We start from the raw sequence: 21,804 nt of genomic DNA on the forward strand, positions 1-21,804 counted from the left end.
AGACAAGGTATAGTTAGCCCTTCCTATGCCAAGAGTTACAACGAAGTTCACTATCCCTTTTTTCATATGTCATTTCTGCTCTTCTTGCCAGTATTTAGCTATCCTGACAATTTAGTGGATACTAGAGCATAACTTTTCTTATGGTGGTAAGGAATATATTTATATCTATACTGTATAAGTAATAAATAATTTCTTCATGGTTTTCAAAAGCAAAATATAAATAAAGCCATTTGCATTTTCATTAAAAAAAACATACTTTATTAGTGGCAAACAACCTAAGAAATATTGTACAAAAAGTCAGACACATTTAAAATTCCCAGACTTCTATTTGGATTTGGAAATGGTGAATGAAATTTGACTCCTCGTGGAATCAATAGGAAATTTGTGAAGTCAGATTTCATATACAGGGGGGTTTGTAAAATCAACTTTACAAACCATTCCTAGGAAAAAAAGATAAGAACAAAATAAAAATGAAACACTTAAAAAACCTATCAAAACTGCAAAATAGACACCTTATTACAATGTAGAAAAGAAAACTATTGAATTATTAAATACATTTGATGAATGAGAACAAAAAAGGTGCTAGGTTAACAAATAAGTAAATGACTGGCTTTCAATATGAAGAAGACAGCAAAAAAAGTTGCATAATTTGTCAGTGAACTTGGTTGCTATTTGCTTTCTTCTCCAAATCACAGGTTTTTCTGATTGTTTAAAACAGAAACTCTTGGAAACAAATGGACATCAATGCCTGTATGCCCAGAAGAAGCATCATTTCCATCAGTATGAATGAATAATGGAACTATGTTATGGGCTCCTCATTGCAGTATTCACAATGCAGTACATTTTGTACAGCATGCCACTGTTTGTGGGAACAAAAGAAAATGTGACTGGGCTATATTTCTTGGGGCAGACTCCCTCTCTAGTGTGAGGAACCAGAGACTCCTGGTGCAGAGAATGGAAGCTTGCGGGGGGGATAGGGAGAAAGAGGAGAAACCACAGAAACACAGGATCATTTGGGCTGGAAAAGACCTGTTATAGACAAAGTTTTGAGGTGGGTGCAGACAGTCCAACAGACATGGCAAAGCTTTGGGTTGTCTGTTTTTTAAGATAAACAGTTCTGTTACACTGCTGCTAATGATAGTTTCAGTGTCTGGCTGAAAGAAATAATTAAAATCGGAGGGTCTGTAAGAGTTGATGTGGAATTAGTTTGTAGATTTTAATGCACTTCACTGTCTGATCCTTCCTCACAAAAGCTCAGTGTCATGTTCAGATTTGGGTATTAACTCAGATCCATCTTTTCTGTGAACTTTTGTAGTGTCTTGACTTTTAGCAGTAATCTCAGGCACTACTAATGGAGCAGAAGGTATTACAAGTTTCATTTTTTTTCCAAATATTTCATGCCATATTTCAATGGGTGAATATGTCTTAAGACAAAATTGTTTCAGTATTTCCAACTTACAGAAAAAACAGCCTCCTGAACATTGTTTAGGGTCTGCTTCTGGTTCAAAATACAAGCATCTGCTCAAAAATTTGTAGGCACATTTGAGAGCATGATTTTATATTTCACTGATGCAATTTGAGTTGGAAGTTGGTAATTAATGATTAATAATCACTGATCTTGAATGGTAATGCTTTCAACAGTATGGTTTTCCAGAGAGATAATTTGCAAAACCACGGATAATGCTCCCATTTCCTGGTGCAGCCCACCCTTAGCAATAATGTTGCCACGGAAACAGCAAAACTCTGATCCAGTGAAAGAAAAGGGATGAGGATGAAAGGGAGATGGGGCCAATTTATAGTTTTGGGATTTTTAAAGTAAAATAAATTAACTAGAATTTGTTAGAATAGTTTTGATTTCACTTTGGTTCTTTAGAGGAAAGGGGGGTGTTCCTTGATTTTGGGTTGGTTGATTGGTTTTTCTGCTACTGGAAAACGGCACCCTTTACCTACCTGCCTTCAGGGTTTTTTGCAGGCTGAACTCAAACACCCATTAGGGAAAAAAATCCTAATTGATGTGAACCCAGTCTATGCTTTGATTCCTGAAAAATGTTTTGAAGTAGAAGTGTATAGTCTGGCACTGACAGAAGTACAGTGCCTTTCAATAATTCTTGCAGCTATGGGATGAGCCCCCCTTGAAATCACAGTAGGATGTAACTGAGCTCTGTGTGCAGGTAGGTCAGAGAAACAGAGGAATAAAGATTATGATATGCTAAGTATGTACAAACAGAACATATAGAATTGTTTAGAAATTCATTTTTTAAAATTAAAATAGCTACATACATCTTAAGAAGTTAGATCATAATGCTTTTTAGCTTATCCTGATGTTATCTTGCTTTTCTGCTAACTACATCATCTGAGGTTGTCTCACATAAAGAAGGCTGGATTAGGTTGATTAATAAATACATGGGTAAGAGATTTCTGATATATGTCTATCTTGTGTTGTGCAAAGAATGCTGATATTTTTCCATCTTAATAATCAAATGAAGAAATGTTTCCACAGTGTATTAGAAATCTTTGTATTATAGAAATGCTATATATTAATTTAAGGAATTGATGATTTGTTAATATCAAAGATTCACCAAGAATATTTATTAAGCAGATCATTAACACTTGTGTCTGTCGTATTACAATGTAAGGAAGAGCATCCTATTTGTTGATGGCTTAATGTTGCATCACACCAACAGTAATTGTTTAGGATTTGTCATAAGGAGGAATTTTAATTATGATGCCCTATGGCTATAATTTGTGAAGTATTAAAACCTTTAGCAACATCTATATTTATGTTGGTCTGACATATTCAGTGTTTCTTATAACTTGGCTAATCCAAATTCCATTTAGAGGGTTTTTTTTTGATCCAAAGTTAAGGTATTTCTCATTTATATTAAATTCAGTTTAGTCTGCAAGCAATTTTACTGCTACCAGGCAACAACTCTGAAAATGCAAATATTTCAGCAGAATTTCAACAGTTTCTAGCATTTATTTGTTGTTTGTACTTGACCACAGTGTGTTACTGGAACGAGGTATTTTTGCCGACTCTGATTATATATTAACATTTCTCTGAATATGTTCACTGAAAGTCACATTTTTGCATTCTGGAGAGTTTTTTACTATAGGTTGAGGGATGTAGTGGTTGTATTCCATGTATTTCCTCTTTATGGTGGTCACATCATCCTACCTGGTTTGGCTTGTGTATTGGCAATGTCTCCTACATTTGCAGCAATTTAAAACCATTTAAACCTCAGCAAAATGTACTTTCTCCCTCTAATCATACCCCCAGCATAATTTCTTTTCTTACTCTTTGTGGTTAATAAAAATTAGTAGCTTCTAATATACAGTCTGCAGAGGTAGTTTAGATACAGAAGGAAAAAGGTGGCAGCTAAGAATAAGCCCCTAAGACCTGCTTGGTGGAAGAAAAGGACATGAAACAAGAACTGAATTAGGGTAAGAAGAGTATCCATAAGAAAACAAAGCTGAAAAAAATAACATAAAAAAAAGTCAAGAAAGAAAAAAATGGTCTAAGATGCCAAAATTACCAGTAGTTTGTAAGAAATGCTGTATTTTTGTCAGAGGCAGTGTACACCCTCTCACTGTGTATGTATTTCTAGGATTACATGCTATTTTTCACTTACTGACATTGAATTTGCATCTGCCATTTTATTACTGTTTCGCCAAAGGAGTAATTGTTCCATGGCCATTTATTAAACCTGATGTAGTGTCTGGGTTACAGGCCTGCAAAAAGAAAAAAGAAGAAAAGAAAAAGGCTCATTTTCAACTTGGTTGAAATTCAACATGCTGACTTAGCATAGGTTGCTAAATAGAAGTAAGAAAAAATAGTGCTCTGAATGTCTTGCTGTCTTGCAAGAGAATAGCAGCAAGCTTGTTTAAGGCAGGCATGGTAAAGTCAGTGTGCAAACTACAGACACAGTGCTGGAAATGCAGAAGGCATTATCAATGCTCTGGCAATGGTTAGAATGAGCTAGATCCTAATTTAAATTGCAGTTTATGCCTATTACACAGCCTCCTAATTTCATTCATTATTTCCTGGAGTTGGATTTGAACCTGCTGCCTGCAGGGCAAAATTATGTACTGTTTCTAGTCCCTGGAACTACAAAAGGCAAGGTTTTGAAATGTTCAATTCTCCTACCCAAGGACTGGATTTGTAAGGGAGACAATTTCCTGATCAGACACTAAAATAGAATTTCAAGCCTGGGGTAACTCAGTGGCTTCTACTCCTCTGCAGTGCCTAATGTCAAATTTGTGGTAGAGCTCTGCATCCAATGGATGCCTTGCAAGCATTTCTCTGTCCAGTGAAAGTTTCAAAATCAGACCTTTTGCTGGTACTCTGGGAAGATTTCATCCTTTAGCTTTCCCTTTGTCTGCCTTTTCCTGGAGTGACGATTGTGCTGCCTTTAAATATCTACTGTGCTAACAGGGTAAATAAGGGAGAAATAAAGTATATGCAATTTTTTTTTTCAAGGAGAGCTTTGGGATTGCTTTTGTGATTATTTTTATGGGGGAGTTTGTTGATTGGGTGGGTTTTTTGTTTGGGTTTTGTTTGTTTGTTCGTTGTGGGGTTTTTTTGCTTGTTTGGGGTTTTTTTTTTTTTTTTTGGTCAGAGGTCTCTGAAGACAAACCTGTAAAATCTGTGAATCTGCGGGTGCACAGAGAGCAGCCGAATATCAAACAAAATGTGCACATTCATGTTCCTATCCTGGATGTAAATGAATTGGCTGAATGAACACAGTCGGGGAGGAACAGGGATCAGACTCCACACTGTTTTCCAAACCTGGGACTCCTGTGGACACCCCAGGTATTTTTCTGGCAGCACCCTGTCTTCTGCAGGGGCTTCGCCTCTCCCTCCCGTCCGCTGACACTCCGGCTGCATTTTCCGGCGTTGCAGCGAAAAAGGTGCCGCCTGCGCTGGAAATGGGATCTTCCACTATTTAGCAAGGCTTTGCTGAATGAGTCATCGGAGCCGGCTGGTATTGGCTGGGCTGGTGAGCACCCAAGGGATTGCCTGGCAGAGGCTGCGAGGCCTCGCTTCATTCACAGAAATGTGGGGATGCTAGCCAGCCCTTCCATTCACTCGCGCAGCATCTCATTCACATTTTGCAGTCCTGCTGGCCGCTTCTAACCAAGAGAGCCATTCGGGAGCTGTAGGGTTTTCTGGGCAGTAGGAACACCTAAAAATAGGCTGTGGTGTGTATATTTGCTGTTGCTGTGCTAGGAGGATGACGAGAGGAATGAATGCTGTGAGGATGCTATAGCAGGTTTGCAGCGTGGTGATGAAAGGCTCTTCTGCAGATCAGTAGAAAACTGCTTTACATTGACTAGGATATTGCCATTATTCATCACTGCTGGGATAAGAGGTGCTGACTTAATTCAGTATGTCATGAGTATACTAATTAAATACCTGTATTTAAGCCGGCTGTTCCACTGCTTTTGCAGTTTGTATACTGCAGCCTTTAGTCTTCAGAGGAGGAAGGAATTCCATAGCCTTTTTTCCTTTAATTTGTGCTGCAGTTAGTAATTTATTTAGAAAATTTGTACTATGCAACTTCTCTGATCTGAATTTGTTTATAATGCAGTGTGTTGTCCTACATCCAAAAAATGTTTTGCAAAGCAGATTGATTTATAGGAAAAAGCCATATGGCTTGTGATGGGCATTGTGTATCACAATGCTATACACATTTGGATTTCTAAAGAAATTGCAGGAGAAATTAAATACCTGTTTTCTGCATGTTTTGCTACTTCTCCAGATCAAGTGTTTGTGACTGACATTTATTCTTAATAAAGGCTTTTTTTTTTTTTTTTTCCTCACTGCAGGGTGTCAGTTTGCTGCTACCTGGACTTTTTAATATTCTCTCAGGGTTCGTTCAGGTTTTCAGAACTGAATCAAACATTCCAGTGAATTGAAGACCCTCTTCATGTCTTTCTTCGGAGTGAATATCAATTGTGAAAGAAAAAACGTCTATTAAGCCTGTTTTTTGGACATCAGAAAAATACTTTTCCTCACACATAGGTACTTATGTAATTCCTGCATTAAAATAGAATGTTCTTGTGAAATAACAGGGAAGAAGGATTTCTTTCTCTGTCAAAATTTGAATATAATAGTTTCTGTGAGGGACAGCATTGACAAAAAGGCACTAATAGGCTGCTTTTGTGGAAAAAAAATGTATATATTCTTTAGTTCTGTTCATCTGTTCTGAAAACCTTTAAGGTGTCTGTGTTCTGCTGCAGTGGCAGGAGAGGAGGATTATATGTATGTAAATATTATCCAGATGTTTGCTATCTAATTGTGATTTCTTTATAGATTCACAAATATGTGAGGTGGAAGAACATTTTAACAGATGAATAAAGTGTGGTGTTTCATAAAGGTAATTGCCTTTGGTACTAAAAGGGTAGTGGGAGGGGATATGAATTAAAGCTTGGGAGGAAGTATCTGTTTGAGAAGATAGGAAAAGGGAATTTGAGAATTGATTGGTGCTAGTGTGCTGTAAGTGGGTGGATGTGGGTTTTTTTTTTTCCTTCTCTCTCCTTTTTTTTTGGCTACAGGAAGTGATTTGCAGTGTTCACAGCCTTTTGTTGAAAAGGGTCCTTCTCATTTGTGTGAGTCATGCTTTTGCTGTGAGCGAGTTGGCAGCTCTAAGCAGGACTGGGATCTCAGTCACAGAAAACTGTTACTTCACCCAACCTGAACAAGGAACCAAAAGAAATTTCTTAAAAATATATCTTTTTTTCATTTTTCCTTATGCTCTTTTCTTTTTCACCCTAAACTCTTGTTAACCCTCCGTGCCGTTATGAATTGCTTGCTATGTTAGTACAGGCATCTCCTGCACTGGCATCAGATTTGCCAGAACATATGCAGGAAAGCAGATAGAAGGGCATGCTTCAACGTACCAAGTATAACCGCTTCAGGAATGATTCTGTGACATCTGTTGATGATCTTATTCACAATTTGCCCATGAACAGCAAAGTCTCAGCAGTTGCTACAACTTCAGCATCACCTTCGTACCTGGTCTCACCAGAGGTTCTTCGCAAGGACCAAGAAGATGGACCCACCACCCTGTGTACCCTCATCCATAAAGTGTCCCACTTGAAACTCTCTAGCACGGGCAGCCTTTTGGGTATCAAAAACCTCTCCTCTGCAGTAAAGGAGCTTGCTGTCTCCAAATTGCAGGGAAGCTCGAGTGCTTCTAGTTCAGCAGCAGGGGCTTCAGACAACACATGTAACCTTGTCTCTGCCACTTCGTGTTCTCAGCAGGACATGAGCAAGATGAGTATGGGGAAAAAAGCACGGTCAGAGGAAATGCACCTGGGAAGTGAAGATTGGAATCAAACTAGCAGTTTTGTCAATAAATCCTCTCGAGGATGGCTGCACTCGAGTGAGAAGATCCTGGGACCTGGTGTGACGTACATTGTGAAGGTTGGTCTGTTTTCTTCCATTCTCTGTTTTTATCAATGAAAAATTCTCTGCTGGTTTTGCTGACAGGATAGTCAGGCTGAAAGGATCTCTATTTGTATTTTTTTTGTTGTTGCATAATACATTAAATGTAAATGAAGAAAGGAAGGGTTGGGAGGCTGAGTTAATTTGTTACATTAAATCAATCCTGCAAATAATATTCTACAGCTGTATAAAAACCTTCTTCCTAAACTAAAAGCTGATTTGAGCTGGATTTTTTAGCCCTCTTCTAATTTAATTTATGTTTTCAGTGTTATCAAGCATACTGTATATATCTTGGATACGTAGGCTTTCAATATGTCTGGTGCAATATACAGGAGGAAAGAAAGACTCCCTGATGTGAGGAGAGCTGTTAATCATGCATGAATTTTTCAGTTTTAAAATCCTCTAAAGACAAGTGTTTTTTTAAAGTGAAATGTTATTTGAAATCTTAGACCTGTAAGGTAGAAAGCACAATTCTTATTCTGTTTCACAATTAGAAATAATGTTGTGGGTAGAGCAGGAAAATGCAGCTTGTTTTACATAATGAGCATTCAGCTACTTTAAATGTTATTGCTCTTTTCATTTCATTGATACAGCATATTAAGAGCAGATCATCTTAAGTTTACAGGGTAAACTTAATGTTTCCATATGCTTTGAAAATATTTTTGAAACCACCTGTTAATGTAGAGCCTTCAAGATAAGTGTATGTGCAATGTTTTTTGTAGCTAGGTAAGAGTTTAGTTACACCTTTCAGCGTAGTGTGCAGAAATGCAAAAATTACATTATTGTCCAGAATTCATTCTTCAGTTGCCATGTTTCATTTGCCAAGAGGCTTTTGTATCTTAAGTGTTAAACTGTTTTGCAGCAGGCTATTAATATTACAGGTCTATTTTTAGTGTCATCTTATTTTAGGTGTAAGAGTCACAGGTGATTTTATTTCGGGATGCTTTAAAACTGAGTGACACCCTTGTTGCTTAACTCTCACTGCTTTTTCTCAAGTCTTATTATCAAAAGCAGAGTGCATATTTGGTTGTTGGGGGACTAGGAAGCAGTTTCCATTTCTTTGTGTTAATGGTGATAATATATTTAGCAGGTGGTGGTAGATTGAGTTAGTTGGCCAATTCAGAGCACTATTGAAATTGTATGCCTTTTTTACTACTCTGAAATTTACTGGGACTACAAAGGAGTCAGTTCTATTTTTCAAGACACAAACTGCTGCTCTGTTACTCTTCAAGAAGTGTCTCAATAAAAATAACCAACTGATGCTAGATATAGTGGTCTTGAGACTCTGATGTTTTTTGCACAGAAATACTCTGGTTAACAGAAGGTCATTTACCATTTTCACATTAGCTCAAGCAACTCAACCATTTTACTTTTTATTTTGCTTAGGATAGTACAAACCAAATGACAGCTGTGGGAATACACTGCTGCTGTTAGTTTTACCTGAAGTGATCATTATGAATCAGAACAAACACAGCATTCAATTTCTTAATCCTTTCAGTAGTTTACCTACTATATGCTAGAGGAAGCTTATATCTTTGAATTGAAAAGAGAATTAAAGTTATATAGAGATGGACTAACATTTACAGTTAGTAATTTATCCATACCTGAGATAGTAGAACAAATATTTAATTAGTGCAATTGATGATGGGTATGTGAAAGTATGTTTATACACACTGTATATACAAGAATTTTCAAAGTAAATCAAACAACTTACTTTTAGGTGTTTCTTAGTAATTTGTTAGTCATTAAAATACATGAAATCTAGTGTATTCTTTTTGTTTAAAAAATAGGACTATTAACTTTGTGGTTTCTGGCAAAAGAATTGCAGCACAGTGATCTAATGTAAAAGCAAAGATTGAAAATAGATACCAAAATAAGTGGTTAATGAATGAATGAAAATAAACTGATCCTGATTAGTTCCTAATTTGCTTGCTTATTAACTATCTCAGTTTTCCTTGGCAACTGCAGCATTCATATGGATAAGAATAGAAGTGCAGTTCCCAAATCCTTAAACATTGTTTGCTACCAAGGCTGTTATCCAATCAGACCATCAAATCAATACACAGATAATGTATACTTAGGGGAAACATTCCTTGTATACCTCATGGCTATACTGACTGTCTTTGGGACTAATATCATGTTTAATTAGTACCATATGCCTTTCAGAAAATTTCATATGTCATTTGTTAAATGAGACAAAAATTATATTTGTTATTAACCAGCAAAGCCTTTTTTTTTTTATTTTTTGCAAATGTCCACTGGGTTACAATTTTTCCATTAATCCACATTTAAAAGAGAAAATTTGTCATGGGACAGGGCTAGTTCTAACTACTGGGCAGTTTGATATCTCATATTGGAATCTTCTATAGTAATAGGAAAATTTCAAAATTCCTATATGCAATGTATGAAAAATCTGAAACTTCACAGCTGTTCCCACATTTTTACATATTATTAGTTTTTTAAAATAGGCAGTGTAATTCTAATGCTTAAAAAGGATGCAGGTTTATGGTAAACTGTAGCTATATTCTGATCTCCATGGTCTGCTGCAATGGAATTGTTTTAAACCATAAAAGTGCTGGCACTTTCTAAGACTTTTACTCCCCATGGATTTCCTGTTGCATTTTTTTTTACATTATAACATAATATTTTTCACAAAAACAACCCTAACAAAAATTTTAGTAACAAATTAGACAATGACCATAACCATACTGAGGACATAAAGTAGTCAGGTACTGATATCTTACTTAATACTACTGATGGGCTGTTTAACAAATAATGAATTAATGAAAAAAAAAAAAATAAGGGAGTAGTTTGCTGTGCTGGAAGTCTTTAAAGAGCTCAGTGCTTTCCCTATAGTAGGACTGAATACTACAGGAAGAGATTATAAGTCTTCATGTTGTCATAAAAATAAATGCATAGAATAAATAAAGTGTAAAAAACCCTGACTAAAGTAACAACAGTTAAATGTTTCAATGTAATCTTTTCTTCAAATGATAAATATCTACTGCTGAGTAAAACTGGGTAATATTATAGACATTTTGGAGTTTGTTTTATTTAAATAAGATCACAACATTTTAGGTAACTTGTGGCTGAATTTTGTAACACGTGTCAATGCATTTAAAATGCTGTTGTTCAGCAGTTCAAAACCAAATAACTCAAAAATACTGTATAATTTTATATACATGTATGAAGTGTATCTGAAAAAGCCAGTAAGATTTAAAGCCAACACAGTTGTATAGAACAGACCTGAGTATATTGTTAAAAACCAGATAGAAATATAGTATCTGAAAAAGAGGAAGAACTATTTCATCCAAAAGAATCACTGCAAGTCAGGCAAATAATATTTCAATAAAAAGGACACTAAATTATTATTATTATTATTATAGCAAAGTATTTAAAGAATATAATCCTAACTTCAATTATTTCTTTAACATTCTAACACTTCCATTCCTTGTGAGGGAATAATAGCAGTTTATATCTGATGTGGAAGACAGACATCATTGTGAAGCTGTTCAAACACATCACCAGGTAAAGGCTACAGTTCTGCACACATTCCTGCATGACACTGTTTACAAGAGCATTCTCATTGAAATAATTTTACACTGGAAGTTAAGTGTGTGCTTAGGGATGGACTGAATTGCTGTGTCTCTTTAGTGGCTAACCCAGGCTGCAAAGCACAGCCTTAAATAGAGCTAACAGAGTGGAAACTGCATCATATGTCGCCTTCGCCTAGAAGACTTCAGGGCTCTTTGGAAAAATGTTTCTCTTTTTCTTCCCCTTTCTGTTTTAGTCAGAATTAATTTACTCTTGTAAAAAAACCCAAAAAAACCTAAAAACCAAAAACCAAAAACCAAACTAAAACAAAAACAAGAAAAAACCCCAAACTTTACAGCAAAGCTTTTTAATTTCTCTTTTTGGTTAAATTTATCTTTTTTCTGGAAAAAATAGTTTTACAAGTTTGTTTGGGTTTCTTTTAATCAGATTTAATTTCAACTTTTGTCAGTCAAATTCAGGTACTACTGTTGGTTAATCACTGATCATTTGGCTTTTGTGCATCTAATTAAAAAAACCCAAACCATAGCCCCAGAACATCCTGTTTGTAATGAGGTTTACATGTTTAAGAAATGTGTTGTGTGTTTCAGCCATATGGTAATAATATGATAGAATACTGACTTTTTAGTTCAGAGTCTGCTACCCTCAACTCAGGTACACAAACAATGTTAACAAAGACTAACGAAACTGGCTTATCACTGTGGGTTTTAAAGCTGCGTCCGTGCAGATTAGGGGAGAGAGGAGTGACAAATACAGCATTGGTTTAAGTAATTAATCCCTCCTATTGTACCTTATTCCTGAGAGATCAGCTAGTGTCCTTTCCATTTTCCTTCCCTGTTATTTGAACTGTGAAAGAATGATATTGTTGCCTGTTGCTCTTTCAAACCTTTCTTTTGATCTTCATGGACCTGAACTACTGAGGGTCTGTTGTACAGCCCAATAATAGGAAAAGAGCATTTATCAGAGAAATTAGATCAGATTCTACAAGCAGAAATCATGCTATAGAATCTTTAATTATAATATTATTCTAATTACATGAATCAAGTACTATTACTGTATATTTGCACACTTTTTTTCCTTCTGTAAAAAGCAAAGCATGTATTGATTTCAGATTTGAAGGATTCAGCTGTCAACATGACTGCCTGTTCTCCAGTACATTTGGAGTGTTTGCATGGAGAATTTTTGTTTAAAACAAAAATTATACTCTTGCTAGTTATTTATCCTGATAGTTATGTGTATCCTCCAGTTTTAAAATCCCTAGATGAATTTAGCTGGTCAGTGTAGGAGGTAAAATTGTGTTCAGGCAAAATTCCTTCTCTGTTTTTCCTTGTTGGTTTCTTTATTTGTCTTCCAACAGTGTTTACAGTAAGAATATCATGTGCCCAATGTAAATATCTGCCACTACAAACACAAAGAAAACACACAGATGAACCAAGACCTTCAGTGAAAACTCATGCCCTTCTGTGCTGCTGGGGACAAGGCACTCCTCACTCCTTTGTCCCAGTGACAGGGTGTTTTTCTCCCCAAAGAAAAATCTTGTCTCCACTAATCCAACAGCTATACTTGTGCTGCAGCCTGGCTTCATTTTATAGCTGAAAGTTCAAGTGAATGCACAAAGTATCAATATTAAATTTTCTTGTTTACAGTGAGGGAAAGCTTGGATCTGCTTTGGTGCAGTGTCAGACACAACCAGCCTTCCCAGCTACTAATGCTCCTTCAAGGCGATTTACTCCCCCATGCAAGGAAGCAAGTTTCATAGAGGAAGAGGGGTTCAGTATTGCTTCTCTGCAATTCTGCATAGTCATGCAATATTAGTTTCATTTGATCCTATATATTTATGACAAAATGTAATACAGCTCTATCTTTGTCAGCTGCAGGCAGGTCTGAGGCAAAGCCTGTCCATTTGAGTTGTGCTGGGAATAATGATGGGACTTGGTGCAAGCACATATCCAGTCATCCTTTGTTTTCTGGAGGGATCAGGCACAATTCAGTAAGGATAATCTAGAATGTTTATTCAATAATTTAGATATTCCCCTTGGTTTTTCAAATGAGTTTTCATAGGGCCAGGCGAGATTTCAGTCTCAAAAGGCTGAACCAGACAATACAACTCACTAAAGTGACAAGCTAAAATGAAAAAACTTGTCTGAAATTAGACAGAAATGGCAATGAAAGCCATGAAAAATAAAAATAGACAGGGTATAGGGTGACACAAAGAAACAAATATGAGGAAGACAGAAAAAAACTGGCTAGGCTTTTTATTTTTTTTATAGCACCATCACATTGGATTTACTGATACAGGTATTTTTATCCTTTGTTTGGGTTTTTTTTTGTTGGGTTTTTTTTTGGTTTGTTTGTTTTTTTTTGGGTTTTTTTTGCCTCAGAATAAACCCTGAAATTAGAGACATAAGTTGAACAAATACCTTAAATAACAAGGACATGACCAAAAGAGAGATATTTTATCTTAAGATGTTGTCTAAGCTTGCTCAGCACCATTTCCATCCTTTGGATATATTGTTGCACTAAGATACTGTTATTTCCATATTTGGCTCTTACTAATTTAGGAATTAAACAACGGAGAGACTGTCTCATGGGACAACAACATCTTTCCTGACTGACATTTGACACTGCTTGCCTGTAATAAAGTAATTAAGAAGCATAATAAGAAACAGAATTGTCTCTTTTTTATAGATAAGCTGGTTTCATGAACCACAGGACATTTTAGAAACAACTGTAACTTCCCAAAAAATTGGAATGTCTCAGAAACACTGCCTTTGTCACCAAATGTAGGGGCCATGTTTTGTGTCCACATGTTGCATGTAGATGCTACACTTCTACTAATTTTTTTGTAAAATTAATTGTGTAGAAAATCTAAGCAGCAACTTTCCAGAGATTTTTTATTATTTAAATCCAGATTCAAAATTTCTCCCCTTATCCCTTTTTTCTGCACAGTGGGGGTTATCTTTTGGGCACTCTAACTGAGAAGACAAGAAACTATAGCTTCAGCATAGGAGAGTTAAATATTGATGAAGACTCAGAAAAAAAGATCTGGTTAAATTGCTGAACTCTTTCAATGAAGACCAGAGGTACATATGGCATTCATATTAAAAAGTACTCCCTCTCCCTCCATGCATGTTTTGGATTTTCAGTTTTAACAGTGACAGGTCCTTCCTACATCACACCTCCAAATGCACAGTTTAGAAAGCAGAACAGTACATGCATTTCAGATACTTACATGGGTTTTTGTTTGGCATACAGGTGAAAAAGCACCTGTTAGATGTTTTGTCTTCTGAGTCTGTTTAATGATACTCCTCACCAAGAAGTTCTACTTGCTAATGACTCTCTTACTCTCTAATGACTGAGGAAGAACAAGATCTTTAAAAGCTAGATATATTTACAGTGTCCATATTTACAGTTTCAAATGTCTAATTATGATTTCCAGCTATTGGAGCATATTGTTTTGGCTGCAGAAGCTTTTGTGTGTTTGTGCTAAAGGAATTCTGATGCAGAACATAAGCTGCTGGAACTAATCTGTATGGTGCTTTAAAGGGAAGTATATCTTGGTGGATATTCAAGGTAGCAGCCAAACAGTCTGGAAAGTATTCACTGAATTAAAGTATGCAGCTGTGAAAATGAAGCAATTCATCTGTGCTACTGCAGTGCATACTCAAAGTGGTTCACACTGCAATAATTGCATTCACTGGTATTATGTATTTTTAAAATTAAACCTAAAAAGTTTAGAACTGAACCTTGTGGTGTTTTTTCCTTAAATGTAGCTTTTTAAAAGTTTTTTTATGTTTGACCCATACAAAAAATTGAGGCTTAATATAGAATGTATACATGTAAAATAATAGAATAAATATCCAGTGTGAGCTTCTGAATCTAATATGCCTGATGTTTTGCATGCAAAAACATTTATCTGTAAGATAAGAACATAGGAAATATTGTTCATGCAAAACTACTGATATGGGATTTTTCTGAAAGCTTGTGAAGTCTCTATTCATTTAGCATCTTCATTACATAAGTATTTTGGGGCATGATGTTGGCAATCTTGTTTCAGCCACCTGCAAGTAAGAAATAAGAAAAAAGTATTTTATTTGAAGATGTTTTGTTTTCAACCCCATTTGAGATGGAAATTAGAAAATAGTCAGAAGCAAAATTTGTTTCTCAGTTATATCTTTCCCCTCTCTAGCAAGAATTGAGACCTCAGAGTTGACTTAAGAAATTGCTTTTTGAGATAAGATAAAATATCTTCTTTTTCTAGCTGAATCTTTTGCTTTTTTTAAGAGATTCTGAGTCCTTACAGTCGAGTTGATTGTGAGCTGCTGCCAGAATGCTTTTACAGGGTAAGACAATTCATAGAAAGGGTTGGCTATCATTTGCTGCTTAGAATTTTTAGTCTGATTATATTAAGACATATAATCTATTTTTGCTACAGAAACAAGTTAGCATACAAAAGGAAATAGGAAGGTGTTGGCCACAGCTGGAGGTATTCTTGGGAGAACTGTGCTCTCATCCATTGCTGTAGAAGCAGACCACATCTTCTCAAGAGGAATGCAATTGACAGTCATATCCATTATCATTTCTACTAGAATGAAAGCTCTGTTGGTTTACTTGTCTCATGGAGGATTTGGTTATGATAAATTTACACTGAGTGATTGAGGCTTATCTGTAGTTGAACCCCAAAGATTTTCTTTTCTGTTTCCACTCAATCAATCCTTCAAATTTGCCATGTGGATTGGAACATGCATGCTTTAATGAGGAAAAAACCTTTGGGGAAAATATTGATTCACTTTAAAGTTCTGTACATGATTACTTACTGGTGTAAAAATTACCAGTTGCAAAAGTATGAAAGCACGGAAGAGAGCCTTTCTGTTTTTCATGGCAGCATATGTTTATGACACATTTTTGGTGCCGGATTCTGTCTAAATATAGGGCCTTTTCCTCATTCAGAACAAGGCTGCCAGTGCTTCTTTCATGCAGGATTGCTGCTTCCACAGCCAGGTTTGCTGTTCTGCATGTGGCAGGGGAGCAGAGGGCAGAGGTACAGCCTGGGGCTCTGGTGCCACCAGGTGCCCCCTGAGACCTGCACCTGTCTGAAGGAATGCCTTGCCCCAAGGGGAGGGAAGGGCAGAGGGCTATGGCATGGCTGGGAGAGCATGTTAGCTAAGCACCCACGCTAGATAAGAATTTAATATGGTGTTATGTGATAGTTAAACAGACGATTTAAAGGCAAATATATTTATATTCCAAACTATTCAGACTTTTTCAGAGAAATTGAAATCTCTAGCAGCTTACTTAAAACTCTGTGACTACTGCTTATGAAAATTTACTTCTCTCTGAATATCTAGCCTTGGCTCTGCCCACAGCTTTTTCTAATATTATAACTTACTCTACATTAGAAATGTCACAGAACAAATTTTCCATTCCATTCTTCTACTGAAAGTGCCTAGGTAAACTAGCATAAATGTGAATGGTTTTGTGCATGCAGGACCTCTTTTTAACCACATTGCTATCTGTTCAGCTGATGGTAGCCAGTATTTTCAAAGGCTGCTTCTTCTGCTCATAAAATGCTTTGTCTTTTCAACAGCACCTGAAGTGAGAGGGTGTCCTGTCAATTTCTGTGATGCCAGAATCTGGGGGAATTGTTTGCCATGATAATGGCAGGACAAAGGGTTCCCCTGACATTTCATAACACCCTCTTAGCAATGGGCAGTTCTTAAAGTAAAAAAGAAAATTAACAGAGAAATGAACTCCCACAAAACAAAGAAGCAAAGCCCTGCAAAACAAGAAACAAACAAAAAAGCCCACAGAAACAAAGAGAAAAGATGTTTAGCACATTGGAGTGCAGGTCTTGCTAATCACTGAGTCCAGAAAGATTTTCCAGATTCCCAAATCTAAGTCCCAGTTGGGTAGCTAAGCCACATCCATGGGTTAATGAATATGATGTTATAGGGGCCTTTACATACACGTTTTTTTCAGTATGAATGTAGTACCTCTATATTTAAAAGATTTCAAGTGTTAATTCAATTAAATCATATAAATAATATACATGCAACTACGCTATGGTTTCCATATGAAGTAAAGAAGCAAATGTATGTTTTGATAAACAATCTTCCCTTTTTGTGCCCATGTCTTGCTGATTAGCAGAGTTAAGTAATTTTGTTGTGCATTTCTCAGTCAAACCAGTACACTATTCAGGGTAATAAATGTTCTTGTAAAGCACAGTTAAAAAACAAAAAAGTATTGTGGCACTTACTAATTTTCTTCACATTTATTAAAGGAATATTTTAATATTTTATTAAAGGGAACACTTTCTGATTACAGCTCCTTCTTAGATTTGTATTTAATAAATTTTTAAAGAAAATTTTACATATTTTTTGTGGACTTTCTCTACTTCAGTGGTTTAGAAAATAGGTATTGTAAATTCAGTTAAGCTTGGAATTTTATCTAATATGATATCAAAGGAATTGAAGGATTGATTTCATATTAATTTGGTGAAGAGAAAAATTAATTCTATAAAATAGTTATCAATCTTGCAGTCTCTAGCTATGGCTTGGGCTGCTTTTGTCTTGATTATTTTCCTTTTCTTTTTTTTCTCTTCTCCTTTTCACCCATCAATATTGTTACTAAAAATCTTGCCTGCTTCCACTGTTACATGTGGACAAACTTATTATCTTGAAATCAAGTCCTGGGCTGCTATTATTTTTGTACTATGACCTGCTTGTTAGTGGGCATCTGGATATGAATCTTAATATGATTTAAGATAGATAGCAAGCCTTAAAGTAAATTTTCAGTATTGTGGTACACTGTGAAACTCCCAGTGCCACTACACAAGCTCCTTTATCTGTTAATGGTAGTATGTGAAATCAGAGGAAACTGTCACTTTGATGCATAAATAAATGCATATTGTACTAGTAGCAATAGAATCTGAAAGAAAAGCTTATTTATTATAAATAAAAATAAATATTATTTATTTTTAAATAAGAGAGTCCTCAACCATAGTTAACTAGCACTAGTCAATTCTTACTGACTACTCATTTACTTCCATGGCATAATGTAATTCTGGACTAGCTCTTTGGTGAATGAGAATAAAATGTAAAACAATAAAACCTTCAAAACCAAGCAAACTAATTCTCCCATCGTTTAAGAAATGAAAAGAAAGAAAATGTAGGCGTATGACTTGAGATATACACGAGAACCAGATGTGGCAAGTAAAAAGATACTCACTTTTCCCCTTTTGCACATGCCAAGTAAAAGCACAGCCTAAGCCTGTGGGTGAGAAAATTGCAGTAAATTGCCCAGCTTATTTTATTTCTATGTTTGAAACTTAGATCTCCATACAACACCCAGAACCCCAGGAATCAGAATCTAATTTTTGAACCCCCAGGCTATTATCTGCAGCTGGGCAATGTTAGAGCATGCTTTAGATACATCAGTATTTGAAGACACAGGCTAATTTTTGTCTAGTAATAAAATTGTTATGTATGTTTGCTGATGAAACCCTGTTATCTCTCACATGACTTGTGCAAGGCAGGTACAAGCTCTAAAGTAGTGAACTACTCAGATCTGATGTTGGTCATCTGGTTACACAGTAAATCTCAAAAAACCAGTAAATCTCAATTTACTAAGAATACCCATGTAGTTTTGATGTGCTCATGATAGTTTAGACTTGGATCAGAGGTTTGGATTCAGAGGTTAGGAGCTCCTATTTTATTTGAGAGTAGATGGGTAGATAAGCTATGCACAAGGCAGACACTCGTCTGCTAGACATGTATGTAGGTTGGGCTGCTTCAGTGTTGTATGGGAGCTACATCCTGATGGAATAATAGAATAAGTCTTGGTACATTTTTATAAAAGTATTGCTGTTGTTAGTGTCAGCTTCTCAATCCAACAATGGAGAATTTCTTGGTATTTGGAAGAGCTTGTTAGGAAGCACCAAACAAGGTTGTTCATATTTCTGGAGCAAAGGGCTTCTCTGATAGTGACTACTCTCTTTTCTTTCTCTTTTCTTTTATCTTCTTTTCTTTTCTTTTTTTTTTTTTTTAATCTTGGCTCCAAGTACACAAATGCACTCAGTCAGCATTCATGTCGATTTCTGAGAAGTGTTGAGAGATCTCAATATCCTCTTTTATACAGCCTTCAGTTAAAAGTTTTAGTTACTGTACAGGAATTTTCTGAGTTATAAAGAAGACAGGTACTTTAGGGAGTACAGAAGAAATCTTTGCATATTGGACAAACCAGAAGTATGAGACATGTAGCCTTCTCTTACACTAACCTGTCAAAACCGTAACTAATAAGGATATTGGAACCACATGGAATGAGAGCTGCATGGTCCCACTGGTATGTGGCACTCTGCTTCCTGCAAGGTACTGTTTAGCATGCAAAGTACAAGTTATGAATCTAAAACCTCTGAATGGTATTCATTCATATGAAAGATTTTTTTTTTCCTTGGGACATAGTACCTTTCAGTGTACACAAGCTGGAAACTCATTCAAATATTAGAAAGTCAACAGAAGGCAGAATGTTATCTGAGGAAGCTTGGAACTGTTAGTCCTAAACCCTCCTACTTCAAGGTGGGCTACATCTTGATATATTTAGCTCCTGAGCAATGAGAGGGAGGATGATAGCAGGAGCTCATAAATTTCATCGTGCACAGTAGTTGATTGGTTAGAATATACATTAAGTACTGGGTGAAGAGGAGCTTTTTTTAGAAGTAGACTGTTTTATAAATATATTTTAAATGTTTCTTCAAATGCCTAAAGCAAAAGATAGCATTTCTTTTTAATCAGGGTATTTATTTGTTGAAATTAATGAATAATTTATTTCCTTGCTATCTTGGTTGTATGTCTTCTTTCTGTGGATCCTTGTCAGGTTGTACTTCAAATGGATATTTTTAGACAGCAGTGTTGGTCTTGGGGAGTAATTGAAGCATAGCAGTAGGTGAGTTATATGTCCCTGTAGTTGGCCTTTGGACCTTTTGAATGTCAGTTTTTATAGTAATTTTGTTACTTGAAAACATGCTGTGGTGATTAAGTGTTCACATCTTTTATCCCAGCAAATCAGTTGCCATCTTTACATTGATCAGTCAGGAATACAGCAAGCTTACTATGTTGTGTTCAGTTGTCTTCGTGATATACATAAAACGAGTACAGGGTAATTTTTCCATCTGACCTTCCCTCAGTCTGATCTTGTCTCTATTTTTGTTAATGCAGATCAGGTAGTGTGACTCAAAGGGGTCTGAATGCACGTCTTCTAAGTATGTTTATGAGTTTTTGTCTACTTATTTGTCTGTTTATTTTGACAGTGGCTTGTGTGCACATGTTTTTTATGTATTTATTTGCACGCCTGCATGTACTTGTCAAAATACCTTCCAGAGTTTGCTTCCAAAATGCTGGACCTGGTTCTCAAACTCGTGCAGTTACTTTGCTTTAAAAGACTTGTGGCAAATATAGGTAAGTGAAGGAACAAGTGAAATCCAAGAGTGTTTTTGTACTGAGAGGTCTAAACTAACAGGTTGATGATATAATGAAATTTCTTTGACAAAGAAATCACAGTGATACCTTTGAATAGTCATACCATTTACAGCATATTTAATTACAAAAGCATCTCATGTGAAATAAATAATGGACAAAATTAATCTATGAAAGCATCCTGGACTAAAACAAAATGTCACAGAAAGAAAACAGGAAAATATTGATCATTGCTGTTTATTGGCACATTAAATGATTTCAGCTGATTATCTCAAGTGATGCTAAAGAATTTAATCTCCAAGAAAATGAAATCACCCTCTGAGATAATTAAAAATAGACTTAATGGCTTAACTTCCTTCATCAGAGCATAAACTTGTATATGTTTTAAGTACTCAGGCAGAAGTATATGTAAAAAATGGAATTTATTTGTAGTAAGGTACAAGGACTGTCTAATTTTGCACTGATAGATGAGAGTTCAAGAATATTTTCTTTAGCTTGAAAGCTCCATGTTCCAGGATCTCTTTAGACAAGACACTTTTTCAAAAAACATAGATTTGCAGATTTCTAAAATATTCTAGGAAATGGATCTTGTGATAACCCTTCTTAGAAATTGTGTGCTATAATAATGCAAGTTCAAACAATTTAATGTATAAGAGTCAGTTGATGTTCTAGCTAATTTTATTCAGTGTTGTGATGACTTCATAGCATTTGATGGAAATAAATTAAGTAATAGTTGATATATGAAAACAAACTAGATATTCCCTCAGCCTGAAAACAATTTATGACATACATGTTTCTATGGAAAATCTTTGCTGAAATTATACATACTACAGTTACTGATACAGTGATTCTCTATTTAAAAGATTATTTTTTCAACAAAAATAAAATTCCAAAACATGATAAATTGTGGCCTCACTTGATTTTTGCACTAGTTTCATCCAAAATAGATTGTATTATGCTGTGAAGATAGAAAAAATGATATAAAACTGATATAAGTGCTGACATAAAAACACAGTGCTACAATGGCATCATGACCATCATTATGGTCTCATGATGTGCAGACTTCTCCATAATTCCCTGGATTTTCAAACGTATGGTTAAATGCTTAACCTACCTGCAAACATACTGCCATGGGTTATGCCAGTCACAAGGCAGTTTGTGCAAAGACACCATCCAAATATCTGACAAGAACTTTAGCTCCAGTAGACTTTAGCATATGCAGGTTATGCCCACTTTTGGAAGCAAATCTAGAAGATTCACTCCAGTTTTTTCTCACTCCCAGTGACAGATACTGTTGAATTTTAACATATTTCATAATGGTACTTCCTTTTTTCC

General features: G+C 35.7%; 1 protein-coding gene across 6 annotated transcripts in view; it reads left to right on the top strand.

The window, feature by feature from the left end:
• The first annotated feature begins 4,840 nt into the window (after positions 1–4,840).
• The window catches only part of SHC3 (SHC adaptor protein 3), a 58,878-nt gene continuing 41,914 nt past the window's right edge, over positions 4,841–21,804 (top strand). For 2 of the 6 annotated variants that reach the window (XM_021530423.3, XM_021530424.3), the window contains exon 1: positions 6,554–7,426. In XM_021530423.3, coding sequence (XP_021386098.2) covers positions 6,887–7,426 — 540 coding nt within the window. In that variant the 5' untranslated portion in view covers positions 6,554–6,886. Of the gene's footprint in view, positions 4,998–5,035; positions 5,370–5,826; positions 6,023–6,313; positions 6,378–6,553; positions 7,427–21,804 lie in introns of those variants that run through there. The other 4 variants (XM_077790362.1, XM_021530425.2, XM_021530427.2 and 1 more) reach the window with 4 other exon arrangements.

This window comes from Lonchura striata, chromosome Z, assembly GCF_046129695.1.
Source record: "Lonchura striata isolate bLonStr1 chromosome Z, bLonStr1.mat, whole genome shotgun sequence".
Classification (NCBI taxonomy): Eukaryota; Metazoa; Chordata; class Aves; order Passeriformes; family Estrildidae; genus Lonchura; species Lonchura striata.